Source organism: Dermochelys coriacea, chromosome 8, assembly GCF_009764565.3.
Source record: "Dermochelys coriacea isolate rDerCor1 chromosome 8, rDerCor1.pri.v4, whole genome shotgun sequence".
NCBI classification, from domain to species: domain Eukaryota; kingdom Metazoa; phylum Chordata; order Testudines; family Dermochelyidae; genus Dermochelys; species Dermochelys coriacea.
The window spans coordinates 106,856,832-106,882,273 of record NC_050075.1 but is presented as its reverse complement, the minus strand read 5'-3'; the positions used below and the strand labels follow the sequence as shown (position 1 = coordinate 106,882,273).

General features: G+C 49.2%; 1 protein-coding gene across 7 annotated transcripts in view; it reads right to left on the bottom strand.

The window, feature by feature from the left end:
- ERI3 (ERI1 exoribonuclease family member 3) overlaps positions 1–25,442 on the bottom strand; it is a 238,125-nt gene that overhangs the window by 144,776 nt on the left and 67,907 nt on the right. For all 7 annotated transcript variants that reach the window (XM_038413981.2, XM_038413982.2, XM_038413983.2 and 4 more), the window contains one exon: positions 5,730–5,802. In XM_038413981.2, the coding sequence (XP_038269909.1) occupies positions 5,730–5,802 (73 nt within the window). The remainder of the gene's footprint in view (positions 1–5,729; positions 5,803–25,442) is intronic.

Sequence of the window (25,442 nt, the reverse complement as noted above, 5' to 3'; positions counted from 1 at the left end):
TGGGCTGCTGCAGGGGAGCTCCTGCCGTCCACGAGGACTGGGCAGTTGCAAGAGGGCTCCCACCACCCTCTGGGGCTGGGAGCTGCAGGGTCCCCCTGCTGCCCTGCAGCGAGGAGCTGTTGGGGGCCCGCCCCCAGCTGCGGCTGAGAGCTGCGGGGCTGCCTGCTGACAGCTCCAGCCCTTGTGCAGAAAATGTCACGGAGGTCTCTGGAAGCCACGGATTCCGTGACTTCCATGACACAATCAAAGTCTCAACAATGACTTGTTTCTACTGTTCTATGTACTATATCAGTGTTTCTCAACCTGGGGGAGGGGTCACGATTTATTTTATAATTACATGGAAAAAATGAGAAAGTCAGCAATTTGTCAGTAATAGGATGCTGACACACTTTTGTATTTTTATGTCTGATTTTGTAAGCAAGTGGTTTTTAAGTGAGCTGAAACTTGGGGGTACGCAAGACAAATCAGCCTCCTAAAAGGGGTGCAGTAGGCTGGAAAGTTTGAGAATCACTGCTCCAGACATCTCAGGTCATCAGCTGGCGCTGTGCATTTGCCTTTAGATGATGCCGGGCATTTTAAGGGATTTCTGTTAAGCTGGCATAGCCTTATACAAAGTCATTGCCACCTGTTTGCTACGACGCGGGGTGCACATTTAATTGTAAGCATGCCACAATTGCAGTTTTGCTTTTGCTCTTATGACAATGGCTCATTTGTGCAACAGAAAAAAAACCCAATTCAAATGAAAAACAAAGAAGTGAAAACTGATTCAAGTGAAGCACCCCAGCTGCATATATCAATGTATGTACTAGTGTGGTGGGAGTGTGTGTGTGTGTGTGTGTGAACTACTACAGACACTGAGAAGGGGGGTGCCATCAAATAATTTTGAGAACCACTCATCTAGTGGAGCAAGCGGAGGGCTGGGAGCCAGCTGGCCTAGGTTCCATCTCTGCCTCACTACTGACTCACTGTGTGACCCTGGGCAAGTCACTTCACCTCTTCAGCCTCAGTTTCCCTCAGCTGTAACATGATACATCCACAGTCTTCGTAAAGGGATTTGAGATCTAAAGATGGAAAACACTATGTAAGCACAAAAAACACACTGCAGACTTTGGTCAATAAACTTTGTTGTATTTATTCTGGGTACAATTTGGCGCTGAGGTGAAAGAGACATGCAAAGCTTTGCTAAACCCAGCTCTGCCAGTGTACTTCAGCCCTGACCCGCAGCCCCTCTTCGTATTCCAGTCTTGGGCCCCAGCCACCCACAGCTATCCCAATACCCCTCAACCCTGATCTGCAAGCACCCTCTACTATTGCAGTCCGGAGCTCCCAGCTGGGAGTACACAGCTCCGTTACAGCAGCTTAACCCTGACCCACCGAACCTCTGCTGATGAAGAAAAGATTCAGACAGAAGCATAATGGAAGTGGGTAGACGGTACAGTGCTGCTCAGTGGCTCTCTCTGGCGAGGGGGCTTAGGGGCTATCCGATATACAGACGCATTCTAATAAAGCCCCTCTCCTTGGCAGCCCTCCCTGAATACTTATCTAATCACAGCAAAGGGCGCGATAAACTCCCTGCCCCGAGTCCTCTCTGCATTGACAGTTCACTAAAGATACAAGATCGCTCAGTGACATTACAAATGTCAGCAAGCAGCGATTAGGCTTGGTGGAGGGGACACATTAGCAGGCGGGGGGGTGGGGGGAAGTCAAACTTCTGTCAATGCGTTCAGCTGCATGGAGCGATTTTTTCTTTGGCTTTTGTCCTCAGTGCAAGACAGCTTTGTCCATCCCAAGGCCCTACATCCCAACAACCTTTCCTGGTGGAGGAGAGCCAAAGGAGAGAGCTGTCCCCCAACACAGCTGGTACCTCAAACACAAGGGTTTGCTACGGAGCAACAAGCATGGGGCCTCAGTGACCACAGGCCCCGAGCCCACCCCTTCTGTTGACCTGAGAAGTGAGTCTCAGAACCAAACCTCAGCTCGTTCTTCTGACAGCACACGCTGCCAGGCCGGTCTGTAACATACACGTAAAGCATTTCTTCCTATGTATAAAGTTAAACTAAAGCTCTCAATTAAAACTAGTCTCTCTGAGTCTCTTACCAGTGCAGAAAGAGAGCAACACAAATATGCTGGTTCAGAGGGATAAGAATGGGCAGGTGGACAACTCATCTTGCTTCACGCGACCTCATTTGCGACACCATCAGTAGGGCACGCAAGGTCAGAGTGTGTGAACGAATTCCCAGGCTGCTTTCAGAGTCAGCAGAGGGACTTTAATATCTAAGCAAAACACTGGAGACCGAAGAGCAGCCTCACTGGCCCAGTTTGCATTAAAAAGGCAGCATGCAAACACAGCGTGGGCTTTCTGCAGAGCAAGACGCATGGCTCACTGGGCGAAACAAACAGAACAACACTAACAGATTGTGTGTCAATTTGGGGTATTATTGATGCAAAAGACAATGCTCCCCTCCTTTTCCATTGTGTTTTGTTCCACCCACAGCTGCTGAGTCCTGTACTGTGCAGTCTCTCTTACTCAACTCATCCCAATACACAATGAAATTTAAGACCCTTTTCCAGAGACCACTAATAAACTAAGTCAATCCCAAAAACGTACTTGGTGCTGGAGGAAATTGCTCCCAACACACATCCTGGGACTTCGGACTCGCGGTTATTTTGAAGCAGTATATAAAGGCACCTTTGGCAGAATTATTATGCTACTATGGTCCATGCACTTTCATCAACCAACTTCATGCCTTTCCAAGCCGAGATGGTAACCCTAGGTCGATGCCACTGTTAAGTGGGAGGTTTCGGGACTTGCATTACAGGGTTGCTGGAAGAAAGTGCCAGTGGCCCCATTTCAGCAAGCTACTAAGGCACATGCCCAAGTTGAGGCACATAAGTAGCTGCACTGAAGTCCAGTGGAACTGCTTGTGCTGGAAGTTGTATATCTAGCGCGTGCACACACCCAGACATTGAAACGTGCTTGTAATTTTTTAAGTCACATACTCCCATTCTTTGGGCTTACTTAAGTTTGTGGCAGTGATTCCTTTTATTCGGTAGTATTCTCCAACTACCAATGAACTCAAATGCAGGCCCATTCTAGAGGTGACAAAGGTTTCCCCGTGCGGTGGAAAGACTGCTCTAGTTACATACTTCATATGAACTCAGATACACCGTTTTCTTAACATTTGAAACCCGAGTCTCTGTGTGAGCCATGCCCTAGAAACTGGCCATTTCACGTAAATCCCAGCAGCTTGACCAAGATTTTCCTCTGGGGGATCAGGTCATAGGTGCAGGCAGATGGCTCGCGAATACGACAGGAGGGACGTCAGGCTGTTTGAGCCACTGGAGGGAGGGGCTATGTCCCCCCGTCAGGTTGCTCTCCTACCTAGCCATTATTATTTATCTCCACTACAGTAAGGACTGGAAGCCCCAAATGAGACCAAGGCCCCCTGTGCTGGGCACTGCTCAGACACAGATAGACCCTGCCCTGAAGAGCTTACACAGTAACCAGACAAGGTGAAACAGAGACCCCAGAGGGGAAGGGCCTTGCCTGAGGTCACAGCCGGGTCTCCCTATGCCCAGGGTATTCCCCTACCCAACAGATGCACTGCCTTCCTATGTGAGGGGCTAGGAACGTGTCAGGGGACTGCAAGAGAACTGAGCAGCTGGGAGGAAATCCAGGTCCTTGGTTACCCCATACTCTCCCTGCAGTACTAGAGAAGGCCACACCTTGGCAAAATGTTTACCTAGGCCAGAGTTACCCCTCCCCTAAACTCCCCAGATGTGAACACCCCTCAAGAACAGGGAGCTGAGAGAGGAGCCACCCCAAGGGGTGAAGCATCTGTTTATTAAGTAATGATCCCAAGGAGATGAGCTTTTAGTCACGTGGAGAGGAACCAGCAACCCATTTCCCTCTCAAGCTGGGTTAGCTCCCAGTTGGGCTGAGGACGAATGGGACCAGCTAGTGAGCACTCTCTGCTAAACAGCCTGAAAGAGATGAGCTCCTGCATGGGGGGCTCTGGCAGCAGTCAGCCTCCCAACCCCAGCCCATGACCCCCCGATGAAAAGTGCAGAGCTGGGAGAGAGGTACACTAAGCAATTCTTTCCCTCCCTCTCCCACTGTAGCCCTGTGCTATGCTGCTTCACTGATAGTCTAAGCCCTCACTGAGCACTATCAGCTGAAACAAGATCCATGAAAACCCCTTGCCTGCATGTCTAACTGATTATGATGAACCCAGACTCCTAACTTGCTAAACCAGGTAGCATAGGACTACTGCAAACAGCCATAATTTATCTGTCTTAAGGCCAAGAGGCAGAGCACAGCTTGGGGCTCAGCCGGTTAACATCGAACATCAGGGCGCAGAGGGTTTTGTTTGGGGTTGTTTTTGTTTTGGTCTTTTTTTTTTTTTTTTAAACCTGCTGGTTATATAGCTGCTATCCGTTCACCAGAAGTTTAGTGAACTTCAAATGGCGATCATTAATGGTCACTGACCTGCAGGCTGCCCCAACGTGCTTTCAGATTTCATTTACAGAGGCCCAGCAATCAGCCAAAAGATTTGCTCTGACAGCAGGAAATGCAAGATTCCCTTGACAAGTTCAATGGGGAACGTGCTGCCAGCATCCCTTGTTAAGTTCATGTTCTACCCTGTTTGATGGAGTAGATCATGCAAACTCTCCTTTTGCTGCTGCTCGGCCTGTCACTCCTATTGCCATTTAAAACAATAAAACAAACAAAACGCCAAAGTAAAACACCAAATTCTGCAGAGCTGTTTTCATCCAAGTTCTGTTTACCAAGTCCCTAATTATCAGGACAGGGCTAGTAACCAAAACCGTTCGATTCAATGGCACAACAAGCTCCGGTGATGCAAAAGCCTTTAAAGGAATTATCACTACAGCTTTAATCTTCACAAGGTCCTCGTGCCCCTTTCACAGCCCCTGCAATCACCCAAGTTTTTTCTCCCCCTCCAATTTGCACCACTTGGCAGCTCTGGCATCACAGCACCTTTCCTTGCAACAAGAGAGGCCAGGACAGGACTCCCTTCAGACCCCACCCAGACCAGTCCTCCATCAGCCAGAAGGGACGCCGTAGAGCAAGGCAAGATGCTGCTGATGCATTGAAAGCCCCACAACAGGGAATGAATCAAACCTAGGTCTCTTGTGTGGAAGTGCAGAGCATTAGCTGTGGAGCAGGCCCTTCTTAGTCACAGGGGTTTTTTTTTGGGGGGGGGGGAGGTGGAGAGGGGGAATTGTTTTTTTGACAATGTGCATAAAGAAGAAATGTATAACTAAATGCTTCCCTATATGCACATCAAGGCTCCCTGTGCTGAGGAACTACCAACCAGGATTCAGCCTGGAGGGAATTTGATCTTAGGAACTCTAAACCCCTGGAAGATAAAACACAGGGCAAGCAAGGTACAGGCTGACAGAACCTTCACTAGAGAGGTGCCTCCGAGTGCTGTGCTATTATGCACAGAGATAGACAGCGCTAGGCCTGCCACAATGGGATTCTCCACAGCTGCAGAACATATTCCATCAAGTACAGTACGACTCTATTAGTGGAGATACAATACGGAGCTGGAGAAGGACTCGCTCAGCCCCAGCCTCTCTGAGAAAATAACTCCTTCATTTCAATGCAAAACAGCAGTAGTTATTAAACGCCACCTTGAAGAGCAGAAGAGGAAGGGAGAGCAGGAGGGGATGGGGGGGGACAGTGGCGGTTTGCATAAAAGTACCTTTTTCAGATTAATCCACTGTTTGAAGTAATCAGCAACCGGCAGCCCTAAGTACTGGCATTGTCCTGGTAACCTGTAAGAAAGGAGAGAGAGCAGGTTCGATTCAATTACTGCACCCTGACAACACAAACTCCAAGTTTTATTAAGCACTTCGGTGCTGAGGAAGAGGAGGAGAAAGCGAGATCCTTGAGTCTACTTAAATGTGCTGCACTTCAGAAGGATCCCAAGCATTTGGCAAGCACTTCCTGAGAGCTGGAACTCAGCTGAAATCTTAGGTCCTGGCTATGCGCCGGTTACGTCTGCAGGCTGCCAAACTATCCTCACGTGGGCTGTTGTAACAAGGAGGGTGGGCGTTTTACATGGGAGCTGTGTGTACCTTCAGCACTATGCTCAGCCCTCCCCCGGGGGGAGAACATGGCTGGAGCATCTGGGCTGTCATGAATTGTACTCCCCAATAACGTAGGAAAGGCAGCTCCCTGCCCCAGCGACCTTACATGCCAAAGAGACTTGACAGACAATGTGACTGCCAAGCCACAGGACACAAGTGACCCAGCTAAGCCTCAGGGGAGACAGTTTTCAGACACTTCCTACGTGGCATCCCCTGCCACGCTGTTTTATGGGCTGCAGACCCAGTGTACATGTGTGTAAGCTGGACAATGCCGGCCCAGCCCTCTGGAAAGGGAAGTGCTATGGATTTCCACAAAGCAAGATTTTTAGGCCCAGATGTTCAAATATGTGCTCAAGTAATTGTGCAGCTAGATCACGGGCTAGCCCCTAAGAGACCACCTCTCCCCCTGACACACCCACAGCAGAGGCACGGGAGCTGAAGCCCCATTGGTAAAAGAGAAAGGGAGCCACTCAAAGGGCATTAGGGCCACAGGGCTTAGAAGCTGCTTCCAATCTGCAACAGCCTGGGTTTGTTAGCCTGCGGGGCACCAGAAAGGCCTGCCCTCGCCTGTGAGAAGGCAGGCACTGGGTATGGCTGGATAGCAGTGCCGTGGGACTTCCATGCGGATTACGAAGGGAAGTTAGTTATATTTATTTTCGATTTGATCTCATGTGAGATCTGATCTGATGTGGGCCTGTTCATTTACTGTTGAAGTTGTCCACAGCGCTGGACAGAGGCTCTTTTATTGGAGAGTAGAAACATTCCAGATAAATAAAGAGACTAATTAGATCCACGTGTGCATGTAATTACCACAATCCCCGAAACTGCCCGTGTAGCTAACATAAGACTTGGCATTCCACAGCTGCATTACAGTTAGCGGGATTCAGTGCCAGAAGAGAGCCAGGAGGGCAGCACACGGGGCTGCAGGGAAAACCCTTGGTTGTGGGGTCTGCCAGCAAATCCATGGGAAGATGAACGAGGGAAGCTGGAAGACATCTGGGGAGGACATCAGCCAACAGTGCACTTTTTGCACCCATTCAAGGTCAGTCAGGCTCCCAGACAGCATCCTGCCCACACCAGCACCAGCGATGGCCAAGAACAGAATATGCTCTCACTGCCCCAACCCAGAGCCTGACACTGAGAAGTGCACAGTGGGGAGCACACAGCACCTTTCTGGACCAGGCCCAAAGTTACTCCAGACAGAGACCCAACCGAAACCTCTTCAGCAGCACTGAGCTTGTCAAAAGGAGGCGCTGCCAGGGCAGCACAAGGGCTATTATAAAGGCGAGTTTCTGGTTAAGCAGTAAGACACGCCGTCCCTTCCTCTCTGGGCATGGCTTGTGTGATGCTAGAGCTAGCTGCCCTGAAATATATCCCTGGGTCACTTACTGCTATTACGTAATAGAATTCACACATTAAAAACAGCCTGAGCCATGCATTTTACTAGGCTTTACAGAGCTGGGCATGACATCCCGGAGGGCCAATCAGACAGGGCCAATGGCAGCCCAAGTTCCAGAGAATCTGTTTCATGAAGGATGCTGTTTTCCACTTGTTCCCAAATCAGAGGCGATTTCAGAAAGAAATGGAGCCCTCTCAAACGTCTAGCAGCTACACCTGTCATCCTTTCTTACGGCTGCTATGTAACCACTAAAGAGCTTTACAGTAGTAAACAAGCAGATACCTTGCTAAAATCTAGGTTCCTTCTTCTAGCCCAAGAGGTATTAACTCACAGAGGGCCCAATCCATCCCCAGTTAAAGTACATGGAAAGACTCCACGGACTTTCCCAGGATTTGGATCTGGCCCATAATAAAGAAACAGCCTAGTTCTCCTTAGCCAGCCTTACCTGCAGGCTAACCCCCCATGGGATGGTATCCAGAGTGTTTCCACCACAATGGGGCCAAGGGGTTGGAAATCAGGAGATCTGGCCCCTCCCGTCAATCTGCCACATGGCCTGGGGACACTCTCTTCTCCTCTCCGTGCTCCAGCTTGCCCAACCGTAGATTGGCACCAGGGACACCGACTTGTCTTTGTGAAGCACGGCAACACATCAGCAGTGGGGTCGGACCCAGGACCTCTGGATCCAAAAGCATGAGCCTTGACGGCCCAAGCTAAGGGGCCGGGCCTGCTGCCTCACAAGCAGCAGTGGTACAGCCACGAGAGGGAGGCAGAGAGCCCTGCTGTGTGAGCACCAGGGACTGTAATTGTTACACCGCGGGTCCGTTCTCTACCCATTGGCCAGAGTCCATACTCTACTGTTACAGCAGGGAAGGATTCCCTGCTTTCCAAATGGGTTAGGGTCTCATTCCGGCTCCAGTAAGAGCAGGATTCTCTCCCAGTGAGCTCCGCGCCCTCCACCAGCACATCGACCAGGTTCACTGAACCGGGCAGACTGCGCAGCTCACTTTCCCCGCTTGAACTGAGTGGGCAGGATGCAGCCTCCCTCTCCCAGCCCGCCCTGCGAACCAGGGAGTCTGCACACACGCATCCGCATGCACTGGTGTGATCCGTCTGGTTTATCAACTTGCCCCCCAGTTCACACACACGCAGACTGACACAGTGAAGTCACTAAACACTTTAGCAGTATGCTGGCTGCAGCATCCACCCCAGACTTCAGCTTTCCTTTCCCAACCTATACCCGGTGCAGAGCACAAACTCACTGAAGGATCTTCCAGCCCAACAGCTGGAAGTGCAGACGCGTGTACACAGGAGCTGTCCTTTCAGCAGCAAAGATGCCTGCAGTTAAACCACAACGACTCTCAAAACGCACGTCTGGCTGGGGCAGAGGGGTCTGTACCTGGGGTTGTGAGGGTTACAGGACAGAGCTATTTTAAATGCACAGAAAGGACATGCGGCGCACATTGCCCTCAGTCAGCCAAGCTCGCAGATTTGCTTTGGCCAGTGGGAGCAGCTCTGTATCGTTTCTGTATCATTTCTGGACACACAAGAAGAGCTCCATTTTCCACCAAAGCCCTGCTCCTTCGTACACTGCTAAGTAAATGGGGCTGAGAGAGGAGCCGTATGCAAATGGCAGGCAAGGTCACATGGCTTTATTTCTCCCTCTGAAGCCAGCTCCCCAAGCCGGTAAGAAGCGCACAGCTCGGTGGTGATAAACGGCCACGCTTTAGTTATCACTTCCCTTAAGTTAAGGAGGGCAGACGAGTGATGAATGGGCAGGAATTTGGTTATCAGGGAGGGCTGTCAGCCGGAGTCGCCTATCTCCGCACACATTTAGCAGGGCATCATTATGCGATGGCATGGAGTTAAAATATGACCAAGGATATTGAAAGAAAGAAAGATGGGATTAAATAATAGCAAATTGAGCAACAATAAAGGCGTGTGAGGCAAGGACGTTATCGTAGGAGTGACACCTTTTATCTCGGTCTGGGGAGCTAGAGCAGGGCACAGATTGGTCCTTCCTCCACTATTGTATCCTCTTGTACAAACAGAGGCAGATAAAATGTGTCACCAGTGCGATAGCATATCAATTTAACCCGAATTAGCCAGGGGGTCAAGCCAAGAAATAGGGGTTTCTCATTTCAACAGGTTCCTTAGTCTCTGCTATGAGCCACCACATTAATACGGGGTGGGGAGGGAGGGGAGGAAGGGGGGAATGGATAATTGAATTCAGTCACTCAGGTGGTCCTAGTGTATAAAAAATTAATGCTCAAGTCTCCTGACTAATTGGACTTGGTTCATGTCCATCTGCATCTGCGTTCAGGGTGTCAGAAGACAAAGAAATTGGGCCAGTTTCTACACAGAGGGTGTACTGATATTGAGCCAGTTAGAAGAACAAGTCCCTCTTCAGGAAAGATAAAGAGACATTAAATCTTGCTCTTTATGGACCTGGTCTTAGTCTTTAAAAAAAACAACCACCATGCACTGTAGGCCTTGTTGCTTAACACACGCAGAATACTTTAATTACAGTCTTGCCAAGCCCTAGCGCACTGGGGACAGGAGGGGTTGGCAGCAGCATCTTCCCACCATCCTTCTCCGGCCTTGCAATTCTCTCCCCATTTGACCGCGTCCCCTCCCAAACGTTCTCAGCTCAGAGGGAAATTGGCAATGCTGATCTAAGCAACATGGGGCACAGCAGCACAAGACAGGGGGCGCCCAGAGCAGGGTGACAGCATGAGAAGCGGGGGCTGGAAATGCCTCCCAGTAACGCCACACGGTTTAAAGCAGGGGTGACCAAAACATGAACTGAAGGCTCCTTGCAGAACATGGAGCTCTGAGTTTTAGCAGAGGGGAAGCCTAAGACTACAGCTCCCAGCGTGCATTGCTCCATCTTCATCAGAAGGTGGCTGCTCAGGTGAAGATAGAGAGCTGCATGCTGAGACATCAAATCTCTGGTGGACATTCTTCAGTATAAAAGGTGAAGGGGCAGTAGTATGGTCCCATGCAAGACCCGCCCCTTCAGAAACCTGGCGGGGGGGGGGGAATTTGGGTGCCCCCCAACACAGATTGTGCAGTGGAGGTAGAATAGCCACATATTTGGACAGTAAGGTGCTACGTCTGACTGAGAAATGGGTGCCGAGAGCTGTGATTATAAAAATACAGCTAAAGGCTTGTCTACACTAGAAAGCTGCACCAGTTTAACTAAAGGAGTGAATTTAAACCAATTTAGTTAAGCCTGAACAAAATCCTTGGGAGATAAGTACCACCACATTTAAATAGTGATTTCATTTTGGTTCAAAGCAATTTAAATCATTGATTTTTTTCAACTTTTCCATCTGTACTTCAGTTACTCTCTAAAGAAAGAAAAGGAGGACTTGTGGCACCGTAGAGACTAACAAACGTATTTGAGTATAAGCTTTCAGAATGCATCCGATGAAGTGAGCTGTAGATCACAAAAGCTTATGCTCAAATACATCTGTGAGTCTCTAAGGTGCCACAAGTCCTCCTTTTCTTTTGCGAATACAGACTAACACGGCTGCTACTCTGAAACCTCTCTAAAGAAAGGCGCACTCTCATTGGTCGATACGGCCATTTAAACATGTTGATTTACAACTAAATAGAGCCTGTGTACTAGATCTGGTACAGCTTTTTGCTACTTAGGAGGGTACACTATAACGACATACATTAAATTAAGCAATTATATAGCTTAATATTTTCAGATTCTTATTAACTGTACATTTTAGTGTGTTAGAAAATGGTGAATGATCTATTGCTTATTTACTACTATTGTTTGCCATATTTATAAAGCTTGACCTCAGATGTCAGATGTTTTCCCGATTCTTTCTTTATATGGCAAAGCAGCCTTTAACAAAGTTTTTGATGGAAGCTCATGGACTCGACATATTTCTTTTTTATTTAAAATGTTTTAAGTGATAAATTTAGGCCTTAATATATTTTGCATTAAATTCAGATTTAATTTTAAACAGGTATATTTTTAAATAGAAAAGCTTATTATACCTTAAACAAAATAAGAAAAACCCTATTTTTTTTTTCCAAAAAGTTCATCCATTTTTATCTACCCTGTTCTGATTTATCTTAAGGTGACTGGAAACAGGTTTAAACTAAATCAAAATAAGCCCCTCTTAGAAGAGTATCCACACAAGGGGCTTTGCACTGATTTTAATTAAACTAGTTTAAATAAACTACTTTCCTTTGTAGACGAGAGTTAGTGAACATGGGCACACTGACTTGGAAAGTTCTCCCCTCATGCCTGAGTTCTGAGAACAGTCTTGATGACTTCACGCTCAGCTGTCCAGGGATAATACACATGGCTGCCTTTCAGCACAGATGGAGTATCCCAGGCCTTTGGCACAACATACCACAAAGAAGCCAGGAAACAATACTTTCCTATGAGACAACAGGTGCTGTGAAATGTAGATGCAGGTGTAGATGCCGAAGTCATGACCTCACAGGGCTGACATCCGTGACATCATAATTCCATAAAAGGGAGATGGCTTGTGACACTTGCGTAAATGTATCCTGAACTAAATTCCCTCTGCTGATTTAACAGATACAATATTCTTCTCCATTTTTTGTATAAAACACTCACCCTTCACTGAAAAGCACCCTCCTCTCAGGAGGGACACTGCCGTGGTCGATAACCATGCACACAACAGGTCAAGAAGTGGAGAAAAGCATTGTATGCAACAGAAACTACAGACAGAATTGAGTTCAGACCACCAGTGTCTAAAGCTCAATGTGTCAAGTTCATCAAACATTTATTATTTTAATCCAGGGTAAGGGGCTCCTGATTCACCCAACCTTGAAGCCCTTGCACTGTTCAAGCGACACTCTTCCCTGCCAATGGGGGATGATCTACCTTCATGACCAACCCACACCAAGTAGCAAGTGTTTCTACATGTAGCGGTGCAGTGCACTTCACCTCCATCAGGTTCTACTGGGAACGGGATTTTGCTAACAGTTGTAGGGAAGAGGTGTCTAGAGGCTGGTTCGTTTATTTCCAGCTAGCTACGACTCGCCAGGCATGCAGAGCCCCCCTTTGCTATTTGCACACTCGCTGGGCTGAGTCTAAAGCACACAGTCTAAATTCCCTTAGGATGCCGCTGATTCCTGCAGTCTTCTGCCCACCTGCAGACGGGTAGAGCACCCAGAGCCAGCAAGGGCCTAGCAAAGCCCAGGTACAAACCTGTCGTCAAATTAGCCACATGCAAACTCACTACCAAGGGCAGAACTGGAGCTCCCCCCACACACGCACCACCCAGGAACAGAACAGAGGCAGAAAGAGAACAGGACAATTGGCCCATTCGTGCTCCTTTCCGTGGGGCTCCGACAAGTAACGACAGAAGCAATTACCCACGCCTGAGACTCATTTGAAGAATGGGGCAAGGCCCTGACAATCACAATCACCATCAGTTCAAAATAAACCTCAGAGCTCAGAGAGGTGTAGCTTGTTTAAATTCACAGAAGCTGGACATCCCGCTCACCAGACCTCTCAGAGCGATGGGCGTGGGACAGCGATCACAAGGATGGGGCTCCTCATCCAGGAGTGGAAGTTCCCCTGCTTTACTGGTCCCTGCCGGAGAGCAGTGCTCCGTGCTACGCTAGCACCAAGTTCCCATCCTCCTGCCAAGCACACGGGAGATCCTTTCCTATCTGCATGCAAACAGCCCAAGGGGCAGCAGCAGGTAAAATTCACAAGCAGCCGCTGGAGAAAGACAATACACTTGTGAGTGTCAAAAAGCACTCTGTTTTCATCCCAACCTAGAGACAATGCCTTCACCCTCCCCTGGCCTTCCTCTCACCACCGCAGCTCTCTCCACTGTCAGTGCAACATGTCTATATGCCGCAAGTCAGCTTTAAATATCAATGTGCAGGAAGCAGGGACATGAGAGGAAGGAAGTGGGAACAGGCAGTGTGAGCCTCCCATGGCTGTCAGGGAACACTAATGAATTTCAGCCCCAGCAGCCCTGCCTCGCATGGGCTGAGGCGAGGAGGAAAGTTACATGCTACTGCCGCCATGGCTCCTCACTGTCTTTTTCAAAGCCCCACAGTTAATAAATGTCATTGCTGAGCCGGCAGTTGCGCTCCTTGAACTGGCTGGGATGGCAGAATCCAGGGTCCTGGGAGAGCACGCTCTCCTCCGCTTTACCGCACCAATGCAGACCGTAGAGAGATGCAGGCAGCACAGCTACTGACCAATATGGAGTACTCTAGGCCAGAGGGAGCATCGTGTCAGATTGCAGGGAGGAGTTATTCGGGCTTTTAGGCAGCATCCATTACCATGGTCCCTAGAGAGGGTGTGCATGATTGGGGCCACATGCTGAAGGTAAGGTTCTCTCTGAAATACCAGGCTTAATATTCTAACAGTATCACAGCAGCTTCTTAGTTCCTAAAGAATTTCCTTTAGGCCCTCACATCCCCAGTAGGTGCTTCACCAATCATTCTTCCTGCTATCAGCCCCAGCACTAAGCTTCACCCGATTCTGCTTCCAGCATCTTGTGAGCAAGCACTAGATCAGAACACTGCCATACCGGTGTACCAGTAACACCCTCAACCAGACAGATGGATGCGTGCCAGGAGACAGACAGACACATCATTCCCTTGACTGGACGTTCTGTAGGGAACAGCTAGGGAGACAGACAGACGCATATGTTCTAGCAGCCATGAAGGAGTTAAAGAGTGATTTGCCCCTTTGAAGAGGGATGGAACTCATTCCTGAGGCACCAGCAGGGTAAAGGAGTCAGAACCCGGTATTACACGCACAATACGAAGGTCACTGAAAGTCTTCCTTACAAATGTCAACCTGTCACTTCCAGATATTAATGAGGGCTGACCAGCAGCTAAAAGGCATCCATGCTCCATTAGTAATAAGAGACAAGAGGCAACATGCAAGGAAGGGCACACAACAAGGCGTGCGGAGACACAAGTGGATCTGCACAGCCCTGGGAGGTGTGGTGATGCACAAGATCATAAGCCTTGTGCCTGAGAAGGGAAGCTATTCCCATACAACCCCACTCACTGGAGTGTGTTATTGTTTTCCCTTAATCTTTAACTGAATTAGTGTAATGAGGCCAACAAGCCCAGACCTAAGCAATTATTCTAGAACCTTCACGTTCAGAACCATCCTTTCCTCTGCACAGCTTGTTATGGAAGCAATTTTTCTGCATATGCAAGGTACATTTCTGCCAGAATGGCCTGAGGGACAAGCTGTAATTCCCATGCTTGGGACTCTTAAAGACTGCACTGGACAAGACACCTTTTATAGAGCCATCCTGCATGAATCTAACAGTTTCATAGGTAGTTGCCATCTCTCACCTTTATGGCAATACCCTTGCCCCCTCAAGTTCTGCTAAGGACAAAGGAGTTTGGGAGGCACCTGACAGTCTAACACTCCGAGCACCAGGCAAACGAATAAGGCAGTTAGTGCCAGGAGATAACGAATGTGATTCATGCACAAGAAAAACAATTCAGCTACAGCATCCAAGGCAGCAGCTCTAGAAGTCACCATTACGCTCATTAGCTTTCGGCCTAGTCCTGAAAAACTCCGAGTGCCCTCAGCTGCCATTCAATCTAATGAGAGTTGAAGGCACTCGGCAGGATCCGGCCCTGTGTTGGTATTCGCCCTGTCTGGGGTCGAGCCGAGACGCCATCTCAAAATTAAAAGTAGGGCTGCAACACAGCAGGTATTCAGACTCCAAGCGGTGAACGTTTATCAACAATCGTGCTCATGCGATGCTACAATGAATCTATGTGCTAACGCTCAGCAGGTTCTCTTCAGAAGATTCATAGCTCTATATGCTGGGCCGAATTCTGCTTCCTGGTACACTGGGATGAATCAGGAGTAACTCCACTTGAAGTCAATGAGGTATTGGTGGAAGCAAGATCAGAATAAGGCTTTTTGTTTTCATTTACCAATATCATTCCCATGGATCTAGGTTCCTGCTCCATTGACAGCAGAGGCTTTGCACCCTTCCAAATCAATGAAGAAATATGCAGGGGTTTCAAAGGAGAAGGAACTGGAGCTCTTCTAGATGCGTGTCCCCATGGATGCTCCACTTCAGGCACCCAGGGATTTTTGGTACAAGTGCCCATTCAGCCCACACATGCGCTCCAGGAATCCTCATGCCCCGTGGCAGGGATGCATAGAGCTGCATGGGTGAACTGCCCTCAGTTCCTTCTCTACCACTAAGACTCACAAGAGAAAATGCTGAAGCAGAGGGGAAGGAGGGACGGAAATGGAGCACCCATAGGGACACACACCTTGAAGAACTCCAGTTACTGCACAAGGTGAGTAACCGCTCCTTCTTCAAGTGGTGTCCCTATGGGTGATCCACTTCCGGTGATTCCCGAACAGCATCCCCATAGGGAGAGCCATTGCTAATACTGAAGACAGAACAGCATCGCCAATGGCAGCATCTGACCTAGAGGCATGAACCAAAGCACGGTGTTTGGGAAAAGTTTGTACTGAAGTCCAGCTCTGCAAATTTCAACACCTGGAACATCTTTGAGCAATGCCCCAGAGGTAGACTGAGACATTGCAGAATGGGCTAGCAACTTAGGAGGAGGTTGGATATTGATAGACTCATAATAGGAGATAAAACACCCAATGATCCACCTTGAGAATCTTTGGGTGGAGATTGTCGATCCTTTGGATCTGTCCACAATTCAAACCGTTTGGGAGACTTTCTAAACAGTTTGGTTCTGTCCAGGCAGGTATGCAAGGCAGCATCCTCTCTAGTCTGATGTGGCTTCAGGAAAAAACTGGGAACTGAGAGATTTAGTTAATATGAAATTCCGAAGACACTTGAAGAAACTCAGGATGTAGAAACTTAGGATGTAATTGTAACAAAACATTTTCCTTGAAAAACACTGTAAATGGAGGACCTGCCATTAAAGTCCCCAGTTCTCCAACCTTCCGGGCAGAAGTGATAGCCACTAAGAAAACCATTCTGCTGGATAGGTGACGTAAACAACATGTAGCCAACGGCTCAAAGGGGTGTTTTGTAAAACCACTAAGGACAAAGTTCAAGTCCCTTGTCAGGGAGGGTTCTTTCATCTGTGGGGAAAGAGTCACCAGGCCTCTGAGGAATCTTGACATTGTAGGGTGAGGAAAAAACCTTCCACAGACAAAGGAAAGGCTGTGATAGCTGCCAAGCAAACCCTGACCAAACTCATCACAAGACCTAGGTAGCCTAGGACAGTGGAAAGAGAAGAGTGAACAAGAGACACAACTAAGCGAAAGCTGCACCTCAGGTGAAGCGGGCACACTCGATGCCCTGTCTCAGGTGGAAGGGCAGCTGAGAAGGAACTGAGGGCGGTTTGCCCACACAGCTCTGTATTTCCTCATTAGGGGGCACATAGATGACTGCGGCCCATACACAGGCCAAACGGGTACTGCCACCGGAAATCTCCGAAGAAAGGCGCACAGGGTGCACCTTCTGGGTGACTGTCAGCAAGTCATTTCCCTTCTTTCTCTGTCTCTCTTTTCCTTCCCACCCTTTGCCAGTCTTGTAGCCTATAATCTCTTTGGGACTCAGAGTGGGAGTCGGGGTGCTTAAAACAACTGGGCCCAATTTTGGTGGTGGCTCTAATAATATAGTGTAAGTACCATTAGCCCCCCAATCTAAAAGCAACCAGTTTTATGCCACGAAGGGGGCCTCTAAACTCAACACAGAAGTTAAGGAATGTGGGCAGCCAGCTGGGTCACTGGACCAGCAGACTTTCCTGCAGTGCTTTATGTTTCTGACGATAGGGTCCGGAGCTTTGCAGCCCTGCTGCATGCGGGCCTGGGGCTGAATGGTTCATATTGAACTTTTACAGCTCTCCCTCGGCAGACACTTAACACGGAGTCCCCAAGGCGCACAAGGAGCCCCACAGGAAAAGCGACATCAGAAAATTCATGACAGCTCTTCCAATTAAGGCAGGTGGACTGCACAGTCTCTTTGGGCTTCCTCATGCTGCTCAGCCTGTGGATCTCAATGTCAATTGGAAAGAATCTCTCCTCTAGGGAGGGCATCAATGGGGACTACCACTCACCAGTGGACTGCTCAACAGATTCCCAGCTGCTCACTGAAGGGATGGGGAAATTTCTGCCCCTTAAACACAGAGTTCCCCTGCCTGGTGCATGCACCTGCCCTCCTCTCCTCACAGCAACATGTTATTTATCTACCACAGAAGAGTTTCTTCTTTTGCATCCGTTTGCAGGGCAGTCCCGTGGTTTGAACCCAAGAGACAAAGACCCTCTTCTGATGTCCTTGCCCCTCCAGCACCAAAATGCACAGCAAGCTCATCTCCACTGCCAACCCAAGCTTTCTCCTCCTGACCATTGTCTGTGCCCCCTCCCTGATATCAGCTGGAGCAACATGAGGGAAAGAAAAGAAATCCAGCAGAAGGAAACTCTCTCCTGTGTGAAGGCACAAACACAGAAACTCACACATCCCCAAGGCAAAGCAGAACATGATACCTAAGCAAGCTCTCGGCATGGTTACCACACCAGCATTCTCCCAAGCCTGCTGTGTTCAGAGAAGCCTGCCCCCCCCCCCCGATAACAAGGTCTGAATCTGATTTTCCAGGGAAGCGCTAAGCCCCGATTTAGATCTGCGTGAGCATAAACAAGTTTGGCTTTCATTGCAGAGAAAGAATGCTCCTCCACCTCAGGAACAGGCTGCCATTAGCATGTGCTTCACCAGACACAGAGCAGGCAAATTCTCCAGAGCAAAGGACAAGTGCGGCAATTAGAATGCAAGGGGGTGCAGAAGCTGTTTAACTGTGTGACCTCAGAGGTCACCGCAGCTGACTCCCAGCCCTGTATAAATATTGTATGAGTTGGTGAGCGAGGCCTTTCCAAGCGCTGTCCCTCCCCCTCCACCATCACATTCTGCATCTAGCTAGACACGCCAGCAACATTATTTACAGATTTGACAATCAGAAAAATCACTCGGGTAAATGAGATAGAATGGGGGTGAGGACTGCTTGCTGGAGCAGGCTGCTGCAGCCAAGAGGCCAGGGATCGAAAGCACTCCCTGCTTTCCCTGTCACTATGCACCCCTCTCCTGCATTCGTTATTAGCACACAATCACCTGTTGGTGTAATCAGCTCTTTAACCAGTGCAGAAGTGCCACTGAGGACAAGGGGGAGGAGGAGCAGCCAGCGCTAGAGGAAAGCTACCCATTTAGGCAACAGGAAGGCTTTTGTGGGACTCCCCTCTTCTTCAAAGACTGCCCAAGCGTGCATGTCAGATGCTGCTGGATCTCCAGTACTACCAGGTGAGACAAAGAGAGATGCTGCACTGCTTCAGCAGCAGCTCTCTCGGCCCTTCCCGGTGGCCAGGTCTACACTGGGAGTATTACACACCAGTGTGCTGTACCAGCACTCCTCATGTGGATGCAGCTTTATACCAGCAACCTGTGCTTTCAGTGGTACAGCTCATTCTCGATCCCCTCCACCCCCACACCCAAACAAATAAAGTTACATTGGCAAAAGTGCAGTTTTATCGGTGTGAGCACATCTACACTAGGCACATTTCACAAACCACACCTCTGCACGCCCTACACAGACATAGCTATGCCAGCGAAATCTCGGCGTGCAGACTGGTCCTTCACCTCCCAGCACAAGGGGACCCTTCACCGAACAACTTAGCTTCCTCTCCTCTAAAGCCCTCCAGGAACCCCTCCAGCCCAGTTTCATCCACTCCACCCCTGAGATGGACCTCAGAGGTACCCAATGGTGGCTAAACCTACAGGCCTCCATCCTGATCCCTCTCAGCCACTCTGTGTGAGAGTCACCATCCCCTTGGTGTCTGAGACACTCCCCATCCTGAGCTTCTGCCCCCTCCTGCCAACCACCTGCAATGCTGCCTTCAAGAGAAGGCTTCAAGAGAAGAAGCTTCAAGAGAAGCTGCTTGCTCCCCTGCCCTCCTTCTGCAGGGGTCTGCCAGGGCCCTGCCTTTTCCTCTGTTTCCTTTCCCACCTTTCAGATCACTGTGGAACCGTGCAAAGCCTCTGCAGCACTCCTGGGCCACGAAGTCAGAAACCAGCCCCAAATCCTGGTCTCCTACAACCTTCTCCCTCAGACCTTCCACTCTTCTTCCCCTGCTAACCATCCCCCTCTGCTCTCAGCTCTCATTTTATAAGCCTTGCATCACCAGGGGATAGCACAGTAGAATTCAAACACACCCCGTCCACTCCTGGAGTCTCCACAGCACATTGCCAAACGTACTCAGTCACTGACTAGAGCTGGCGCGTATGCACACGCTCCCTCCTGTATGTTCTCTCTCCTAGATTGTAAACTCATCAGGGTAGGGGTCTGGCCTGGTTACCGGACCATCAAAGGGGCACACAAATGCATGGCCATAAGAATCATTGCCCCGTGTTATTGGGAGCATCAGGGGGAGGGGACACAGGAAGAGACGCAGTCCTTGGAGTGTAGCTTGACACGGCCCCAGCTGCACGGGGGGCTCTTGCAGAGCCAACCCAGCCACTCCATACAGGACAACAGGGCGTTTGTATTCTGGGCACCAGGCAGAGCGAGGAGCAAAGCTCAATAGTTTCAGCACACCTCAGCCTGAGCTTCCCGCCAACAGCCTCCCATTGCACTGTGCTGAGTCACTGAGCCCGCGAGTCTGGTTGAACTGCCCTAGCCTCTCCCAAGCTGACTGTGCAATTAGCAGGCTTACCCCTCCATGGGCAAGGGAGACGAGATGGACAGGAAGAGAGAGAGAGAGGGAAGGGGCGGTGGGGGAAAGGTCTGAGAACTCTTTCCCGAGCCCCGCATTGAGCGCAAGCACCCAAGCCGCTGTGCAGCTCTTGCACTCCTGATCTAATGCTTCCTGACGGGCCTCTGAAGACGGCGAGCTGTTTGCAGTCAGCACTGTGATTTGTTAGTAATTATTTTCACAGTGTCACACCGCTGTCACTCTCTTAACAAAGAGACAGGCAGCCCAAGGCTGCCTGCGAGAGAGTATCAGCAGCGAAAAGGGACTGTCAGACACCCGGAGACTCTCTGCTCCTCTGGGTTCTATAACAGAGCCCTTACCGGGTTCTAAGGGAACATCTCGGAAGTCGCAAGTCAGAGTCGTCTGACGACCTGGCCACAGAGATGGGAATTCCCCCCTTACGCAAACCCACCCTGACAAGGTTAGATCTCCTTGAACACTTCATGTGCTTCTGGCCCTCAGCCACCACAGGGAACTTTAGCTATTGATGACGTCACACTCTCCTCTTAAGCTCTAATTTCTTTTAATGTGGTCATGCCGTGAGACTGTTCTCTGTAAGCACAATAACCCTGCGATGAAATCCCACGCAACCTGAGTGCACGCGCATGCACTGATCCATTCACGCCAACCCAGTGCTGTGCATTTCTTCAGCCTGGCCTCACCAGCTAGATCACACCGCTGCATTCCGCCTGGCATTTTACAATGCCAGGGGACCTTGGCAGCTTCCCCACACCTGAAATATACAGCCTAATGATTTGTTTCCCCTGCTACCATGCACACATCACACGGACATGCTGAGAACCTCCCTTAACCGCCTCCATCCATCTCGTACCTGCTATATAACAGTTGTGATCCTTCCTTCGGCTAACTTGTCAATCAAAGGTAATCAGCCTTTCCCAGTAACCGTGGAGCCTGCTCAGGCCCCTAAGGAACAGAAGCTATTTTGGCACCTGATGTGTCACACAATACAAGTGTAGCTAGATGAAAGAGACACCTGGCCAGCTAGCCTTTAGAGTTTCCTTGCTCTCCATACAGAAAGCTAGTGGATTTGCTTTTGAGCAATTCAAGGTTTGTGTTACACCGGAGAGGAACAGTCTTCCTCCTGCTCTGCTCAGAGACAAAGCACAAGGGTCATTCTCTGTAGCAGCAAGGAGAGCTGGGTGTTAATTCATCTTCCTAGCACAGAGAGAGTTTGGAGATATTAAACCTCATGATATAAGCAAAACCCTCCCATAATTAACTGCATAGAAGAGCACTAGCTCAGAGGGCAGCTCCCTTTCAGGGGTCTTTTTAATAACCAAGAAATGGCACATATATGCTGTGAAGAATTAGGATCACCACTGGGAAGCTAAATGGTCCATAAAATGTAACCGCTCTCTTCAGAGCTGGGAGTACAGCACACTACCACAGAGGAGAGACCATGGCAGCTTCACCCCAGCCCCACAGCGTGCAGACTGAAGAGGACATCCATGTGAAGGAGAAGTCATGTTCACCCTTTGCCTAAGGACCTCCTATTGGCAAATTTACAGACCAACCCCAGTACTGCCTCAGCAGACTCTATGGCCTGGCATGCAGACAGTGGAGTCAATGCAGCAAAGGTGGAGACTGCCTGGGGGAATCTGGAAAAGGGAAGGAAATGCGCACCTAGGAACGAGGGAGCTGTGAAGAGAAGGGAGGAGAAAGCCAAAGGCCAGAGGAATGTTAGTGTCCAAAGAGACGCCGATAATGCTAACTAGAGCTAGGCGAGCTTTCCCCCACACACCAGGTTGCTGTTCCGTATCCCTCTTCCTTTCCTCCTCCATTCTCTCCCATCTCACTTCTCGTTCCTCCGTTTGCTCTAGGTGTCTCAATCTGTCTTTTCAAGTCTATGCCGGATGATCCCAGAACATAAGGTTCTGGCTTTGGAGAGCTCGGCTCAGCACCGCAAGAAGCAAGTGCCCCGGCCATGCCCGTGGAATAGGGACTACCAGTCAGAATGGATCATGCTAGTTACTCTGAAGGCTAGCACTGAGTTCCAGTTCCCTCAGGGCTAGGACTCCGGAGCCCACGCCCCTGCTCCTCAGGAAATGGTGGGACGCTGCAGGGCAAGGCACTAGAGAATGCCCGGTAAGGAAAACATTGAGATGAGACTCAAGGTGACTCAATCAGTCTTTGCCATCAAGGAGCCTGAAGAGGAAAAGGACTTGAGAGCGCTGAACCCGTCTGGAGAAATAGCCCCCAACAGCAGTGACGACAAAGAGAAAATACCGTCAAGCAAGTTTACGAGTTGCAAGTTATATTAGACCTCAACAACCTCATGGTGAGAGTGGAGTCAGTGAAATGGGAGCGCAGCACTGCCCAGTTGGAAGCATTTTACTTTCTGGAGGCTCCCCACCCAGAGAAGCGATGTCCAGCCAAGCCATTGGGAAGGCAGTGCCGATACACAACGGCTTTGCTTAGGCTTGGAGAGAGAGAGCTGGGGCTCCCAGAGTACAAAGTTGACGCATTAAAGCAGCCTGAGGCGATGTGGCTGTCCAAAGCCAGACAATCGGATTCCTCACAGTCGCATGCGCCTCACAATCATGCACTACTGTAGCTTTCACACACACTCCAATGGACAAAACTGCCCAAGCCCCTACAGGCATTCAGTGCCTGTGGTCTTCATGATACCAGTCTTTCAGATTGCCTGGGAGGGGGGAAGAAGGGGACACTGTGCGGAAGAAATGCAGGTGGAAGGGGTGCCCCTTTAGGAACAGGGATCCAGGACCACAGGAGCATGCCAGTCCTCCTCTCCCTCTCACATTAATCTGCTTTTTACCGTTCCACCATATCACAGATTCATAGACTTTAAAGCCAGAAGGGACCATTGAGTGAGTCTTTCTGCATGGCAAGGGCCACAGAATTTCACCCAGGGATTCCTGCAGTGGAGGGAATGGTTCTTCCTTATTACACAAGTGAAGGCTTCGAGTCCAATAATTAGCAGTTGAACTAGAGCATCTCTTTCTGCAAGGCCACCAGTCTCTATGTAAAGACACCCAGTGGTGTAGAATCCACCGCACCTCATTCCAGTGGTGGTTCTCCGCTTCATTCCCAGATATCAACAGTATTCTCTCTCACCCCTCCCCACGTTAGACCATTTCTCCAGCGTTTCTCTATTGCCTACAATATCATCGCCACTTTTCTGGCTCCTCACTCTATGTTCCTGATTTCGAAACAGCAGCATTCACACCCTCTTGAGTTGGATTTGTGTGAAAGTTCACTATGTTTTCAACCAGCACCTCTCCAACGACATCAGAACCAGGAACAGGGCTCTTACCCTGTGCATGCTGAAGACTAGCAACGCTGGCGTTTACAGTCCTGGGCAGGGTAACTCCTACAGAAACGATTTCATTAAAAGCCTTTCCCCAAAAGGAATTCAGGAAAAGTTACACATCTCAGAGAAACCAGGCATGTCACAGGACTCCTCATGGAACCATCAGATGTCAAACAGAACTAGAAACAGAAGATGGCCACCAGAGGCAGTCCCTGTGAAGGGATAATGAGGGCCAAGACTGCGAGACATCTGAAATAAATACGAGGGGGGGGGAATCTTAAAAGGGAAAATACAGAACTTATTTCACAAAAGTTACTTCAGTTCATTTTGTTTTTAAAATACACCAACTCTGTGGTGGTCAGTTCAGTGAGTTTAGTCAGTGCTGCTGGTGAATTAACAGTGAGGGAGTCACCGCAATTGCTAGAACCGAGCATGTGGGAAGACGCCTTTACGAGCTTTTCCTACTTAGCCCTGCCAATGCACCTCAATCTCTGCGGATGTTGCTCTATTCCCAATCTGCAGGCTCTCCCCCCTCCCCCCATTACAAGTCCAGTCTTGGGCTCCCAACACACAGCTCTGATGCCCCTCACCTCTGCCCTGCCACACCCCCAGCTATCCCAGTGCCAGGCCCTTTCTGAGCTCAGACTGAAACATGGCTAGAGGCCGAGAAAGCAGGAAGGTTTTCTGCCAAGTTCCCATGCATGGTCCTGTCAATGCAGCTGAATCGTGGCCTACAAAACCACTCCCCCAAGCAAAGACTGCCTGGCCCATCCCGGTACTGTCATAGAGAAGAGCATCCATAAGGGGCATACTAACTTTATCAATTCACTTTCACTCATGACCAAACATGGATTTTAACCCAAGCCTCTAGAAGTGAAAGGCTAGGAATTGCCAACCCATGGAAACACTAAGGTTCCAGATTTGAAAGAGCAAAAGCATTTCTCCCTTGAGCCCGCTGAGTAGGCCTCTGTCATTCTAACGAGGCCTGATTTGCTCTTAACGTGCAGCTGACTTGCCAGCATAACTCGCAAAAGAAGAATTAAAACAGTAAAATAAATAAAGCAATAGTATAATTCCCTGCTAAGAGTTCACTAATGTGCACCAAGGGCTATAAACATTTCAAGCCACTTCACTATGTTTTATCGTTATATTAGAAAGAAAGCATTTGCCTTTTACCACAGACGTAACAAAATAAAAAACTTCTGCACAAGTCGTTTTCAGTGAAGAAATCCTTGGATATGCCACAGAAAGCATTACAATAGCATCTTTGCTTTGGAGTACATACAGTTAGCAACACCTCTGCCACTGATATTCCTGGTACGTTCATGGATCTGATGGCACTCATTTTTATGTAATCCTGTAACCATGCGCAGGGTTAGACGGATGGTCTTCTGGTTAAGGCACTGGACTGGGACTCAGAAGAGTGGGTTCAATTCCCAGCTCTGCCTCAGACTGTGTGAATGACCTTGGGCATGGCACTTAATCTCACTGTGTCTCACTTCCCTCGTTATGAAAGGGCGATAATATTTCTCTAGGCCAGACGGGTGTTAAAGGATAAATCCATGAAGGCTTGGGAGGTGATGGGGTCATATATGCAGACAGATAAGATAGCGTTTTAAAAGAAGGAAAACATGCTAACCCAAATCCCCTGCCCTAAAGAGTTTACAAAACAAGAGTTCAATTCAGCTAAGTGTCAAGCATCCTCTATTTCCACTGAAATCCCAACACATCCATAAGCTGCTCCCCCTTTTTGGCCCCTCAAGGTGTATGTTACATGTGTCATCAAATGCTACTTCAGTGTAAGTTTTATCACTTAATCACTGGTGCAAGTTATATCTCAGGTGCAACACTGCTGAACCTGGGCCAAGGACTGAGCCTGCTTATACCAGGTCTGAGCGTGGCCC